The sequence below is a fragment of the Prionailurus viverrinus genome, chromosome D4, assembly GCF_022837055.1.
Source record: "Prionailurus viverrinus isolate Anna chromosome D4, UM_Priviv_1.0, whole genome shotgun sequence".
NCBI classification, from domain to species: Eukaryota; Metazoa; Chordata; class Mammalia; order Carnivora; family Felidae; genus Prionailurus; species Prionailurus viverrinus.
This window is the reverse complement of record NC_062573.1, coordinates 1,769,625-1,784,856: the sequence shown is the minus strand read 5'-3', so window position 1 is coordinate 1,784,856 and position 15,232 is coordinate 1,769,625. Positions and strand designations below refer to the sequence as shown.

Below are 15,232 nucleotides of genomic sequence, written 5' to 3'. Positions count from 1 at the left end.
ACTACGAGAACGTTCACAACATCTGTGATTTTATCTGCAAGAAAAACCACAGATGTTTTCCTATCACATATTATTGCAGATTTCTCAGAGTGGCATTTCTACTCATCTCTCTGGAGTTACAGTACCGTGTCAGACCTGCCCCTGGGTCTTGTTATCGGTGGGTTAATAGAGAAACCCAGGTATATCTGTGTCACTCACGTTGTTTGGTAGTTTGATAACTGTATTCCAGTGGTATTGATATCCTTTGTATTTTCTTTTATGCATTTGAAAGCATTATCCTGAGAAGGGGCCACAGACTTCACCAGAGCCAAATGCACCGTGACCCCCAAAATGGTTAAGAGCCCTGGTCCAGAGAGAGAGCCCAGAGGCACCAGAAGTTCTGCCTCTGCCAGCCCCAAGCTTGCCCTGGGCTGCTCCTGACCTTCCTTGGTTTAGTTAACCTATGTTCACGTTTATCTTCATGCCCTAGCCACGGGCAGACCCTCCCAGGTGCCCTCCCTCTTCCTAACCAATAGTTTCTCTGCCCGTCAGGCAATGTTTACAAGTTCCAGACTGGTTCCCGGTTTCATGCAATACTGTGGCACAAGCATTTGGACGATGCATGTAAAAGCAACAGGCCTCAGGTAAAGTCACCAAAACCCTGCTTGTCACATGAAATATCCTTTCCCTTGGGACTAAGGGTCCATAGAAAATAAGAGCTCCCTCCTTCCCTCAGGGCCTGTTAGCTCTGCTCCCAGACACCCTCTTTTGAAAAGCCTTTTTCCGTGAGACAGGGCACCGTCTGCTCAGCTTAGGACTAAGCCTGGCTCAAGACCAGAACTTTGAATCTGGTCCCTGTGTCTTTCCCACTAAAGGAAGTGGGAAACATGCATTGGGCACAGTTAGGTGGCAGGGGTGATGTCGCCCCAAGGATCACGATATAGCATCTATTTAGACCATCCCCCTCACAAAAGTTGATTCATGGGAATACTCCAGACTGATGAAAGGGCCTCCCTGCCCCACAGCCCTTAGGAATAATAATACTAGCTAATACTGAGAGCTAACCATGGCCGCTGCTCAATGTATTGGAGCCAGGGGGCCTCTGGTCTGCACCCCGCCCAGGACCAGGCATTATGGGAAATGCTTTACCTGCAGGATTTGACCCAAATCCTTCCAACACTCATTGAGGTAGGTTCTCTTACTGTCTCCATTTTATGCTGAGGACACTGAGGCTCAGAAAGTGGCAGATACTCGTTTAAGGTCCCACAGTTAGCAAGATCTAACCCTGGTCTGCCTGACACCAAAGTCTATACTCTCTGCCTGAGCTATCCCGCCTCGCACTTCCCAGAGGGCCCCCGGCTTGCTCAGCCTACTGCAGTTGAACTAAAGGTCTGGAAGCACGGCCTTGGCTGTCAGGCTTCTGGGAGGCCTGGCTCCCCAACCCTCAGCACCCGAAGGGGCACGCTGGGGCTTCCTGCCCCCAGGACTCAGTGGGCAGCATTTGGCCACTGGTGGCAGGATTGGTACTCCTGCCCGGAGGCCTCCCTCTCCGTGCTCCCCAGGGATCGGCCAGAAGAGGGCACTGGGGAGTGGATGCCTCTCAGTGTGGGGACAGAGCAAGCACCAGAGTGTGGAGTGGGCTGTGGCAGCTTCCGGTGGGTAGCAGCTGGGAGGCACCAGCTCTGAGGTCTGGGGTGGGTTGGGGGCCAGCAAAGGCTATTTCACGCCAGGCATTTGGGTCCAGGAGGATGCTGGTGACAGCACAGTTTTCTCGAAAACCAGAAGGAGGTCTCAGTTTGGTCCCCTTCAGGATTTTCATCTGTAACGTGAGATAGTACATATGCGACAAGCTGGTCAGATTATAGATGATGGGAAGCGAGAAAGCAGAATTAGCAGAAAGTTCTCGACAAACTAAAACAGTAGGAAAGACCGACAAGGGGAAAACTTGAGGTACCACTTCGAGGAAAGCTCAAAATAAATTGCATTTGAGTCCCCCAACTCACCTATCTGCCTGCTGGGAATTTGCCCCACTGATACACTCACACATGCGTGTGGGTAAGAATGTTCACTGCAGCATTGTCCTTGACAGAACTGGAAACCTCTGTGACCGTCAGTAAATCCCTATTGTCCACCACCTGATAGCAATTAGAAGGAGGGAAACAGATCTGTGTGTGTGGTACCCTGAAAGGGGCTCCAAGACGGAAGTAAAAGGCAAAGTACAGGGGCACCTGGCTGGCTCAGTCCATAGAACAGACTCTTGATCTCGGGGTCATGAGTTCGAGCCCCAGGTGAGGCGTAGAGATTACGTAAAAAAAAAAAAAATTTAAGCGAAGTGTAAAACATGCAAGGACGATCTTATTTGTATTAAAATACATAAACATATTTATAATATGTATGTTTGTGTCTGCATATAAAATTTCTAAAATGATATACAAGAAACCAGAATTCCGTGGTATCTGGAGCGCTTATGTATATTTTTTTTACATTAAACAAAGGTAATTGCTTGTCTCCACGATGGGAAGGCCAGGGTTTTTTTGTTTTGTTTTGTTTTGTTTTTTTTGGTAGTCACCTGAAGGTGACCCCCAGTGAACAAGGCCTCAGGTCACATGAAGAGAGGACGAGCACCCTGACCTTTTCCAAACTAGTCACACCGTGTGTGTCTGGGGCCCCTTGTGAGCTCCCGAGTGCCGTCCTAAGAGAACAGAGCACAGGAGCTCACCTGCCACGCACACGTGGCCCTGTGACCTGTGAGCAAGAGGCCGTGGTGGCCAGGGACTGCCTGCCCGGAGGTGGGCCACCAGGAGGGCGGGGCAGGGGAGAGAAACCCGGCCTTGGCATCTGCCCGGTGGCAACGGCTTAGGCACCTCAGCGGGAGCCAAGATGCTTGCCCCGAGCAAGAGCCCATTGTCCCTTCTGTGGGCCGGGGAGGGGACACCTCTGAGGATGGCAGCGACTCCAGGGCAGATAGCAGGGAACTGGGTCCAACCCGTTTGGCAGAGCAGGTGTTTGGTTAAAAGGACAAACAGGATTTCGTGTATGGCAAATGCCATGTGACGTGGCAAAAGGTTTTGCAACTTTTAAGTACTTTTGTCCAATTTTTAGACCTAGGGGATGGGGATCTTTTATTTTCTTCTACTTTTTTCCCCTTTTATTTTGAGTTTACTTTCAACCTCATATCCCCGCTCTATGCTGTGATCATAAAAAAATTGGCAACAGCTAAATACTCCACAGCAGAGGATTCAGTGACGCCCCGCACATCCGTGTGATGGCGTCCAGGAGGCTCCGGTGAAAGCCATCACAGAAAGGCATCTACTCCCATGGGAGATCTCAGTGACTAAAATTGGTTTTCTCTTTTGTGGCCTTGCATTTCTTAAAACTGTTTGTACTAACACTGAATACACTTACACCTGACTTACAACGTATGTGTAAGGTGTAAACCACAGCTATACAACAAGCACCCAAGTACCTGCCCACCCAGCCAACCTAAAGGCAGGACCTCCTGGGGCCTCGGAACCTTCCCTCGCCCAGGGTTTTCCTACTTCAGTCTCCTTTCTGTCTGCCTGCACCCATAACCACTTGCCGATTTATTTACTGTGTCTTTAAAATGCTGGCACGTGTATTTGATTCCTCAACATATTGTCTGGGTTACATTTTTTAAAACATTTTTATAAATAGAACCGTAACTAGATATTTTCTTCTGTGACTTGCACTTCTCCTACAGTGTGTTCCTGAGATTCATCTGTGTCAATGTGTGTTGCCGTCATTCATTTATTTGTAGTGATATTTTTTTTATTAATTCTGCTGGCAGTGATCCCAGGGATGACTTCCTGCTTTTTGCTATTTTGAACAGTGCTGCTGTGACCGTTCTTATAACTCTCTTCTGGTGCAGGGAGATGCATTTTTTTGCGATTCATCACTTTGACCAAATTGATACCAAGATGGATTTGTTTTTGATGAAATTGCTTCTCCTCAAATTTCCTGGAACCCCGTGGCAGTTGCTAGGTTGGGGGGCCTGGGGCTGGGGGCGGATTTGAAGGGACAGGGAAACACCCTGACCTTGAGCTGGTGGTCTCCCCAGCAAAGGGAGCTGGGATCGTGTTCTGGGGACACAGCCACGGGAAGGCCTTAGGGGTCCCGGCATCCCGACTACTCCTCCTGGTGCTTCCACTTGTCAATTCCTGCCGTGCCCTCACGACCCACACCGGCCCGCTGCTGTCCCTTCCAGATGCATACGCCCATTCCTGCAGGATTTGTCTCCTCTCGGCTCCAAGCAAAGTTTTATTTTGATGCCAGGATAGTGATTGAGAGCAGGGGCTCTGGTGCCTTAGCCTGTCGTTTACTCGCTGTGGGCTTTCCCTCTCTAAGCCTCAGGGCCCTCATCTGTGTAATGGGGACACTTCCAGAACCTGCCCCAAGGGGTGCTGTGAAGACTGGAGGGGCGTGTTGATGTTAAGCGCCTGGTACACAGTGGCCACTTAACAAACAGTGGCCATTATTCCTGCCAGGCCCTCTTCCCCACCTGACCTGCTCATTCACAGACTAACTGGGAAAGACCTGATCCCTTCCCTTAGGGGCACCCCCTGTCCCCTTCCAAAAGGTTGGAACTTTGACAAGAGGTGAGCTTTCTCTTCTAGGTACCTGCAAACCTTATGTCATTTGAATAAGTCTCTGCAGGACTTGGCGTGACTTCAGAGGCTTCTGGGAGCCCAGCCTGGGACTGGTGGCGAAGTGCATGTCCTGGGCACGGGCTTTTGGCCAGGGTGCTGGGTGACTCACAGCCGGACTCACGGGGACTCGGCCTGCGGCCTCACGGTCCAGCGGGCTCTGCCAGTGCAGCGTCCACCTACACCAATCCCCAGCGACTCTCATGACACTCATTCTTCAGCGCCACCCCGCAGGGCCGTGGCTGGGCCCCAGACTGTGCACCCCACCACCCTCCCTCTCTGGGCCCTCGTCCGTCCACCAACTGCTGCTTCGATCAGAGAGCATCCGGCCCACGTTGGGTCCCCCGTGCTTCCTCCCGGACAAGAGTGGACAGAGTTCACCTGCATGAGGGGCCAGAGAGAAGGAACAGACTATGGAGTTGGCTTTTTATACCCCAAGTGCACGGGGTCGCTCGCCCACAGGGCTGCCTCAGATTTTGTACAACCCCCCCAAGCGTCCTCTGCGTGTGTGTGCCGTGTACGTGTGCGAGTGAGTGTGAACTCTTCAAGAAACATGCATTTTGGCACAAGACGTGTGACATCACACCCTTCATTCGCTTTGAGGCCCTGCTTTCACCTTACGTGATAGCCTTGTCCACCGAGGAAGGTCAGAGTGAGAGCCCAGATTCCTATGTTAAGGGTCCCTTGCATTCTTTTACTGTAAACAAACAATGCCTTAAATTGTGTCTTGTTTTCTGTTCCTATGGGTGCTATTCATCTGGAAGGCCTGCTGTCTGGGCCCCCGGGTCCCCTCCCGGCCTTGTTGCTGTTGGCTCTTCTGAGACAGGACCCGGCTTTAGGACTGTGGACTGGGCTGGCCTGCTCGCTTCCTCCCACCCCTCTCCTGCAGGGTCTGAAAGCCCTTGTCTTCTCACCCCTGGACCATGCCAGAGGGGGAAATTGTGACACTTTCTCCCAGCTTCCTCAGAAGCACTCGGAGGCCGCCACGCTCACAGAGAACGGCTGCGCAGAAGCCCCTGTGCACCAGCCTCTCCCCGCAGGCCAAGGCTTTGCTCCCATCATCTACTGCCAGGGCGGGGCCCGCTGGGATTCCTGGTTACACTGGGGAGCTGAGTGACACTGAGGCCTTAAGCTCCCCCCAATCTTGCCCCCAAACGCAGTCACCAGCAAGTTCTCCACATCCAAGTCCAAGGGCACAATTGTCAATGATTATGGTGACCAGAGAGCAAAGCCCTGGGGAGTGAATGGTCCCAGCTCTGCATTCAGTTAAGAGCTCTTCACATGAACAATGTCCTTTTATCTGTCACTGTTTGTCTTTTTAGTGACTTTTATTTTGCACAAATACATTTTTATTCAAAATAATGAATAAAAGTTAGCTTTATTTACGGTAGTTTTATCACCAGAGCTTCTCTCTCCCCTTCCCTAATCTGGGTGTCCAAATTCTGAGAAGGAAACCCTGAAATGGTTTTCTGAATTCCCTGGGTCCTCGTTGCTATCATGGTTTCAGAGCTCACACTGACCAGACATCAAACCACCCTTAAGAGTTTCTGGGCGAGATGCTTCAAAACAACATCTTACCCAGTAAACAGTGTTGGTAAATTTAAAAACTACCAAAGGACCCACCACTGTCTTTTGAGCAAATGGTGACAACTTTTCTGAAAATTCTAATGAATCGGTGAGGAAAGTAGTTGCCATCAGCGTCTTATTTTATGGTTGAGCCTTAGTGTGCTCAGTAACTAGCCCTTCTGTGGAGCAAAGTCTTGAATACTTCTGTGCCGGGAGAGACTCCAGATGGTAAATTGGTGCCGTCCAACCTTAGCTGTGAGCGCTCCGCCCACCGGCACACAGACGGGGTCCGGATGCGCACACCTAATTCATACCAATGACTACTCAGATTAGCATCTAGAGGCTGAAAGAAAACACCAAACACTCCAACACCTCTCACTAGAACCATTCAGGTCAACGCTTTAACCTACATTGAATCTGCTTCTACCGGTTAATATTTTTTAAGTCTTAAGTTTGGATGGAAGCGTTAAGACTGGAAAATCAGCCACGGACTTTCCTTGGGTTTCTCCACTCTTCAACTGTCCTGGCTCTTCTCACATGAAATGCTATAGATGTCAATCCAAAACACTCAGAATTTCAGGCTCCACTAAATCAGATCATTTTCTGCGCTTTATAAAATTTCTTCCTCTCTCACAAATGTTTCCTTCTGAGCTGAATTTGAAATAGCACAATTGTAATTGTTTTCCAAATGTCTTCTCACCCATTGAGATGGATCCCACATCCCCTCCTAGAAACATTCTTAGCTTGGAGTTTTGAAGAATCTGCTTAGACCTTGTTGGCAAAGGCCTTCAGAACTGGTAAGAACCTTGAACATACCAGAAAAGTCCTGGAGACAGGCTGAAAGGTGCCTGGGCTCTCCCAGCAGGGGCACGGGGCCAAACACGTAAGTGCAGATTGTCTTCTCAGCATTGGTTTGTCTCTCAAGCAGCAGGTGAGAAGGTCCTCAGGCTGGGACAGAAGAGACCAGGCACAAACCCCAAAAGGAAGAAATCCATGGGTGGATTCTCACCCTGGAGGGAAACGTTTCTAGTTTTTGCTTCTTGACTGTCCATAATGCACAAATGTTTGTGAAACCATTGAAGGTGATATGTCTTACATGCATGTGCTGAGGTGTTTTTTTTTTGTTTTTTTTTTTTGAGCAAATAGATCATGGCACCCCAGAATGAAAATTGCAGACTGCTTTCTACAAATTGTGGAATAGGTAGTTGGTAGCATTACAATGCCCCAAGAACAGCTCATCTACCTCTCCCTGGGAATAATTTTCGCCCCTCTCGGTTGGAATGTGTCTTATAACTCAAGGTCAGCCAAGTGCATTCTAACAACTGAAATGCTTCATGGAGGATTGATTCAGTGGAGAGCAGTAGACATAATATTCTGAATGTGCCCAGTGAGAGAGTGTGGCCTCCCTTTCTTTCCCTGAAGAAGCCCATACATCACCCATTTGTGGAACCTAAAGCGGAAGATACTTGAAGGCATTCTGTTTAGGAAAGAACCCACTCTCTTGCCAACTGAATTTATAAAGCATTATTTTCCTTACCAAGATGGCCAGTATTTCTTTCATTATCTTCCTCTCCCACCTCCCAAGCCCAAGATGTGTATCTTTCAGGATGCCATTTTACAAGTGGAAAACAATCCATGAAAATGGGAAGCCTTTCGCAAGGGAGGTCTGATTTCATTCCACAGGTGGGGTCTACAGCTCTACACCCACATTACTGATGCTCATAACAAGGTGAACATTGCTAAAAACACAGTCTAACTTATTTTGTGTGACTTCATGAATGACTTCAATCAGCCCTACATCGTACTGACGTGTTGGGTGATTTCATATATTAAAAAGAAAAAAAAAAAACTACAAGAATCTCTTCGAAATAACATTCTCTGCACAAAACCACTCATTCGTTCATTCATTCATTCACTCACATCTCTAGTGAGTGCTTCCTGTGTGCCAGGCTCTACCAGGGATATACTGTAAATGGCTGAGAACAAGCAGACCCAATCCTTGCCCTCGCGGAGCTGACCACTCAACGAACAAATAATCCTCAACATGGCATCTCCTCTGGCAAGACCCTGCCTCTCTCCTAACACTGGGTTAAACACCCTGCGCAGATTCCTCCAGAAAGGTTTCAAAATGCTCAACGGACTGGACAGCCTCTTGCTCTGCGAGTTTGGTTGCAACGAGAACTAGATGGAGTCGTCGTCCTAGAGGCTGGTTGGCGCAGAACACCCAGGCACAGGGCTACGGCTGGGCATGCTGAGGACTCTTGAGGTGGAATGAGAGAGAAGGGTCGGAATATTCACAGTATTCACTTCAGAGGATTTTTGGTTTTAAATTTCACGGTTAGATGCAAGTACAGCATGAGCGAGAGCTGCATTTTTGGGGCGTTGAGAACTTGTACCACGGACCACGTTGGAGTCCCGTGTTGCACAAGTGTGTGTATACTGTGTGCAGCCCCCAAATCCCTTTTTGCAGCAGCAACGTGATGGGTCATCTGTCTGTTCTCTAATCATTAATCTCTTCTTTTTCATTTCTGAACGACTGTGACCATTCAGTAATGAAATATTAGTAATTAATTTATTAGTATGGTATGATCTTTAATAAATTTCGTGCCAAAATGCATGGTTTTTCAATTAGCATTCAAAATGTTGCGTAGAGAGTAGTTTTCAATTTCTTATGTATCCTGCAAAGTAAGTTGAAAATCAGTTTCTACATTTTAATTCGTTTCTTGTTAAATCTGTTGCACTCTCCTGGGCTGTCTTTTTTCTTTTCTTTCCCCCCAGCGGAACCCCTGCATGCAGTTGTGTAAGGACTTTCTCTAATTCTTGTGAATTGTCTCACCCGCAATAACCACTGAACATCAGCCCCCTGTGGGATTCTTTAGATTTTTGGTGAAGTATTTTGTTACCTCAGTCTTGTATCAAGTTGCTGTATTTTTCAGCTTGTTACACTGATAATAATTGTTTCACTAATTAAATACTTTAATGTACAAACATCTTTGTTTACTTTGAAATTAAATGTGTTTTCCAATGAACACTGCTCAATTTATTAATCACGCGCATTCACTTAGCAAACCATTGCTGTTGCCAGATACAGACACGGAGGAGGTCTGGGGCACTCAGAGCCCTGCTCAGAGGTTACTAGAACGTGAATAACATATGGGAGCAGTGCCCTCAGGAAAGGGCAGAGTCAGTGCTTTGGGCACACGGAGAGAGGAAGGTGGGGGATCTGGGGAGGGGACAGGGGCATTTGGGGATTCATTTCAGAGATTGCTGAACACATGGAGGACGGGGGAGGCAGGAAGACAGAAAGGAGAAGGAGAAGGAGCAGGATGAAGTTGGGAAAAGCAGCCAACCCAGTCTCACTGAGCGAAGGATTTTGGGGAGGTAATGGGATCCAGGTCTGAAAAGATACATAAGGGGGAGTTGAGGATATTAGGCAAAAACCAGAAGCCCCCCGTAGCTTGCTTAAGAAAAGGGGGGCTGTCTTGCAAGCCTGTCTCATGGAAACACGTGGGAGGACCAAAGTGGGGTCTCGGGGGGGGGGGGTTGGAAGGAAAAGTGGAAAGCCGCCTACATCTTTCTCCCCTTCATTCTCCATGCAGATTGGCTTCTCTGCTGGAATGTGCAGCAGCAAAGGAGTCCAGACATTACAGTGAGAGCAGCAGGAAAGTCATGAGACGGTGTGTGCCAGTGACACGATCCAAACTGATCATGGGAGCCCCAGCCCTGCCTGCCTCAGTTTCCCAGTTAGTGGCTCCCAAAGCGGCAGTGGCTGATTCTCCAAGCACAGGCTCCCACACACACTCCTCAGTCTCTGCTCCACCACCCCAGCACAGCCACACCTCCCTCGCCACAACAAGCCCTGACTGCTGAGGGGCCCCGAGCTTACCTCCTCGTGATTTAGACGGCACAGTGACCTCCAACTTTACCAGGTAGGGTCGCTGCTCTCAGCCCCAGTGCCGTGCGCAAGGGCTCTGAGACAGATGCATCTGACTTGGAGAGGAGGTGAGGACGGTGGTGTATGGGAGTTGTCACACAGCTGCAAAGTGTTCATCACATCCGGTCAAAACTTGAACCCACAACTCGTCCCCTGCAAAATTCCAGCCCCTCATCCTCATTGCCGTCAGGCGCCACAAACGGCCACCAGGAGACAGCAGTACCACCACTTAAAGGATGGAGATCCGCGAGTTAACGCAGACTACGGTAGAAAGGTTATTTAGCCTTGAGGGCAGGTATCTTACCCCTGCGCCTGGCGGGCGTTGGCCGGAGCTCCAGCGCAGGTGAGGCGGAGTGGGCGGGGCCGCCGGCGTGGGCGGGGCCGTGTCGCAGGCTGAGCCCCGCCCAGGACAGGGTTGAAGGCAGAAGGAGTGAACGGGCCCTCAGACTCGAGACTTTAGAGAGAAAAGGGGGGGCCGTGCCGGTGAGCGGGGGTGTAGGGAAGGGCGGCCCCCAGAGGGACGCGGCTACTAGAAATGGCCTGGTGGTACTGAGGTGTGGAGGGACGACGCTCGAGGGAGCCGACCCTTGGGGTGAGGGCAAAGGCCACGCGAGAACTTAGCGCAGGAGTAGGTGGGCGGGGCCTGGGGCTGGGCTGAGGGGAACGGAGCGGGAGGGGCGGGGCCTTGGGCCCGACCGAACTGAGGACAGGGTGAGCGGTTTGGGTGTGTTGGCCCGACGGAGGTGAGGAGAGCCCGCACCCGGGACTCTGTGGGGCCGCCGTGGAAAGGGCGTGGCTGGAGCTTGAGGCCGGGGCGGGACGTTGACCCGGCTGAGGAGCGCGGGGAGAGCAGGGCTGAAGTTCGGGGCGGGGGCGGGGCGGGACCTAAGCCTGGTTTGGGAGCTCGGGTGGGTGGGGCTGAAGTTCGGGGCGGGGTCGGGGCGGGATCTGGACCGGGCTGCCGGTCACGGAATGGGCTGGACTGAAGTTCGGGGTGGGGCAGGGGCGGGGCCTGGGCCCGGCGGAGGCGCGCGGGGCGGGGCATGGGCTGCGGCGTGCGAGCCGAGCGTCCCGCCGAGCCCCGCCGAGGCCCGAGCCCACCCGAGTGCGCCCGAGCCCGCGGCCCCCGCCCGGGGCGATGGAGCCGGAGCCCGGCGGGGCGGCCGCTGCGCTTCTGCGGCAGAAGAGGGCGGCGCTGCGGCGCAGGGGGTGCAGCTTTGAGAGCCCCAGGTACAGCGGCTGGGGAGGGGTGCGGCCGGGAGGGAGGAAGCGGGGACCCGGCCACGTGGTGGGTGGGGGGCACCCTGGGGGGACCAAGGGCTGCGAGACCCTGGTGTGGGGAGGGGTCGCTGGGGGGGGGGGTGGTCTGAAGGGATCCGGCCAGGAGCCAGGGCCAAGCGGCCGGGGGTCGAGGGGTTCTGGGCCGCCCGAGCGGCAGGTGCGGGAGGGGGGTCGCCCCAGAGAAGAACCAGCGAGCGTCTGAAATCCAGACCCGACGAGACGCCCCCCAAGCGTCGGTGCTGAGGCAGGCCCCGAGCAGAGCCGGGCTCCGGGCGGAATTCGGGCTGTGGAGAATGTGCCGTGCCGCCTCTTATAAAATGCTCAAGGACAAGGTTGGGAGATAGTCCCCTGAAGTCCCGGGGAGGTCTGCCTCCTGCGGGAGCCTCTCTGCGCTGCCCCAGGACCCAGGCCAGCCCCAGCCTCCCCAGCCTGGCTCTGTAGGTAACGCACACCTGCTGCCTCACAGCCCCGCCCATCCTCGTGCGGTGTGGCCCCCAACACGCCCGGCCCCTGGTGCCCCTCTGACCCGCCGCCGCCGCCGCCTTTCCTCTGCAGGGGGAGCCGTCCCGACCCCCCCTTGTTTGGCCTGGGGAACTCTCCTGTAACTGTCCTGTTCCGTTCCTTCTCCTCCCTGGACCCTTGCTCCACTGACACGCCTTCCACCCGCTCTGCTCTGCCAGACTCATTCCCTCAGCGGGCATTTTCTTAACTCGGAGCGCCTTCTCCCGCTCCAGCCTCGCTGAAGTCGGCCCTGCCCTTTTCCGGGCCCCCGGCCTCTTCTAGATGACTCCAGTAGCCTCGCAACTAGACTTTATCCTTCCACCTCTCAGATCCACATCCTCACTGGCTGCTGGAGGGGTCTAACCAAGACCTCCTCTCCAGAACTCTCTGTCTCCCACAGCAGTGATGGGGACTGGGGTGGGGGGACATGAAGAAAGATACGAGGTGGGACTCGGGTCCCCACTGAGGCGGAAAAGAAGAATCAACAGCTAGGCTGACAAACCAGGATCCTTAATGTGAGGTGGGAGGCCCTGGCACAGCCTGCCCCCTCCCCCTCACCCCAGGCGAGTGTGAGCGTCATGAGGATAGGGACCATCGCAGTCATGTTCACTGCTCTGTCCCCAGAGCCTGCCTCAGGCCTGGCCCATCACAGACAGTTACTATCTATTGAATGAATAAATGCCTGACCAGCTGGTCGTTCTTTCCCTATGCTGTGCGTTTCTCTCATCAGTGCCTTTACTCATGCTCTTTGCTCTAGAAGAGTCTTTTTTTTACTCTTTGGGTAACGCCTGCCCCCTCCTCCTCTGGGAAGTCTTCCCCGAATCCCAGGCTGAGCTCTGTGCTGTATCAGTAATCTGTGTAATCTATCTGCTATCCCACAAACGCTGTGTGTAATTACCTGGATAACAAGTCTCCCCCACTAGTCTGGGAGAACCAGGCAAATCGCTTTCTGTCCTTGTGGTGCTTACACTTGCTGTTGGAACACGAAGGAAAAAAAATGTACCAAAAGATGAGGCTGAAGAGATGAGCCAAAAGCTGGATCCAGGCCTGAGGTAGAACATTTAGGTCAGCGCTGTCCAACAGAACTTTCTGCAATGGTGGGAACAATCTGTGATCCGTGTGGTCGGATACTGCAGCCACTGGCTACCTGTGACTACTGAGCACTTGAAATATGGCTGGTGCAACCAAGGAACTGAGTTTTAAGTTTTGCTTGACTTTCATTGATTTGAATTAAGTAGCCACATGTGACTAACGTCTATGCCATTGGACAGTGCCGGTTTAGAATACTTTTCTCTTCCTCTGACTTCTCATTTTTACCACCCAGTCCCTTGTCTTCATGACCTCACACCTGAAAGACTACATGATTTCTTCAGAGGTTTTCTTCTCTATTTAACGCTCTATGACAATATCGGGTCAACCTTAGAAATAATGATTACCAGTTTTCTGATTGTAAAAATAACTTATGTTTGTTGCACTACAATTCATTTAGCCCATTTTTTCTTTGTTATCATACATGCAGTGTTTTACCAGTTTTTCACTCTTACTAAGGACACAGTGAATCCATGTGCATTAGTCTGTGCATAAAGAGGTAATCATTTCCTTAAGGTAAGTTTATAGAAGTGATGGAAATGATTGGATCCAAGGAAAGGGATGTTTTCAAGGCTTCTGAAGCATAATGTCAAATTGCCCACCAGAAAGTCGTGCCATTTAACAGTTCTCCCAAAACCATGTACGTGTGCCTGTTTTTCCCACCCACAATGCGAGGCATTATCATCTGTAAAGTGGCCCCTGGTTTTAATTTGAATTTATTTGTGTGGTAGCGAGGTGAAACTTTTTTTCTCATATTTAGGTATAATTTGTACTTCTTTTTAAAATGAAATACATTTGCATGCACTTTGTCTATTTTCCTTTGCAATGTTTATCTTTTCCTTATTGAAGCACGTTATTTTTTTTTTTAATTTTTTTTTTTTCAACGTTTATTTATTTTTGGGACAGAGAGAGACAGAGCATGAACGGGGGAGGGGCAGAGAGAGAGGGAGACACAGAATCGGAAACAGGCTCCAGGCTCCGAGCCATCAGCCCAGAGCCCGACGCGGGGCTCGAACTCGCAGACCGCGAGATCGTGACCTGGCTGAAGTCGGACGCTTAACCGACTGCGCCACCCAGGCGCCCCTGAAGCACGTTATTAAGGAAATTAATTTTTTTTTTTTGGTCAAATATGTAGCACATTTTTTTGCAGTTCATTATTTGCCTTTTAACTTCATGATTTTTTTGATAAAGTTTTTGTTATTCTAAAAAATTTAGTCAAATATATTTATTCCTCCTGTGTATGCTTAATTAGAAAATAATTTGCTAACTTGAAACAGATGCTCATCTACAATTTCTCTTATTTTTGTTGCTTAAAAAAATATTCCTCGGCAGGGCGCCTGGGTGGCTCAGTCGGTTGAGCTTCTGACTCTTGACTTCAGCTCAGGTCATGATCCCAGAGTCATGGGATTGAGCCCCGACTCTGGCTCCGCACTGAGCATGGAGCCTGTTTGAGATATTCTCCCTTTCTCTCTCTCTCTCTCTCTCTCTCTCTCTCTCTCTCTCAAAAAATTCCTCTTTGATTCATTAATCCAATTATGTCACTTTTAAGGGAAACTATTAACAGCTGGCTTGTATTGCGTTGACAGAATGGACAATTAGGGCCGTGGGAAGAAACATCACCTGTGATATATCTTAACCACATGAGTGTGTGGGTCCCTACAGCAGGCCTATTGTTCCAGAAAGTTCAGGGTGGTGATGGGGTGCGGAGGTGCTTAGAAGGCTCTGCCGGTGATTCTGACGGGCCACCAGGGATGAGAGCCTCAGCCTCACTTGTGAGCATGCTGCCAGATTCGCCTCCCTGACTCCAAAGTCCTCAATTACTCCTCATTTCCTGTTGTGCAGAAAGTTTAAATGCCACCATCTCGTGTATAGGGCCTTTCAGAATCTGGTTTAACCATATTTACTCAATCATCTTGTTGACATCGGGAAAAAAAAGCATTACTTTCAGAATGGCAACTGTCTTTGCTAAATATCCTGTGTCAGCTCTGTTCACTGGCAGGCGGACACAGTCCGTGATGAATGTAAAGGAGGAAGGTATGGCCCAGGCGTTAGGCATCCAGCCAGGTGGCGATGAGAAAGACCAGCTGGGAAATGTGGAGGCCAGAGGGCAAGACACTTAGGCTGTTAAACCCCTCGCCCTGGATGTGTTTGTTCTCATTTTCTAGGAAGGCGTATCAGATTGTGTTCAAGAACGAGGGCTTTAGAGTGAGACACGCCT

The 15,232-nt window shown here is 50.8% G+C and overlaps 2 protein-coding genes and 1 long non-coding RNA gene across 16 annotated transcripts in view; 2 read left to right on the top strand and 1 right to left on the bottom strand.

Annotated features, from left to right (window-relative positions):
* The window catches only part of RALGPS1 (Ral GEF with PH domain and SH3 binding motif 1), a 276,302-nt gene extending 267,064 nt beyond the window's left edge, over positions 1 to 9,238 (top strand). For all 11 annotated transcript variants that reach the window (XM_047829942.1, XM_047829936.1, XM_047829939.1 and 8 more), the window contains 2 exons: positions 532 to 623; positions 4,614 to 9,238. In XM_047829942.1, coding sequence (XP_047685898.1) covers positions 532 to 623; positions 4,614 to 4,643 — 122 coding nt within the window. In that variant the 3' untranslated portion in view covers positions 4,644 to 9,238. The remainder of the gene's footprint in view (positions 1 to 531; positions 624 to 4,613) is intronic.
* On the bottom strand, positions 1,727 to 10,540 carry LOC125150281 (uncharacterized). 2 transcript variants are annotated; one of them, XR_007146294.1, is made up of 3 exons: positions 10,448 to 10,540; positions 10,096 to 10,245; positions 1,727 to 1,798 (listed from the first exon to the last, which is right to left on the bottom strand). It is a non-coding gene; the product is annotated as an uncharacterized LOC125150281 (long non-coding RNA). The 2 variants fall into 2 exon arrangements; XR_007146293.1 differs by lacking the exon at positions 1,727 to 1,798 and adding an exon at positions 9,242 to 9,606.
* The window catches only part of GARNL3 (GTPase activating Rap/RanGAP domain like 3), a 150,654-nt gene continuing 145,951 nt past the window's right edge, over positions 10,530 to 15,232 (top strand). The window contains exon 1 of one of the 3 annotated variants that reach the window (XM_047829919.1): positions 10,530 to 10,626. Coding sequence is in view for 1 of the 3 variants with exons in the window: in XM_047829920.1 (XP_047685876.1) it covers positions 11,282 to 11,373 (92 nt within the window). In the remaining 2 variants the exon portion in view is untranslated. Of the gene's footprint in view, positions 10,736 to 11,196; positions 11,374 to 15,232 lie in introns of those variants that run through there. The other 2 variants (XM_047829918.1, XM_047829920.1) reach the window with 2 other exon arrangements.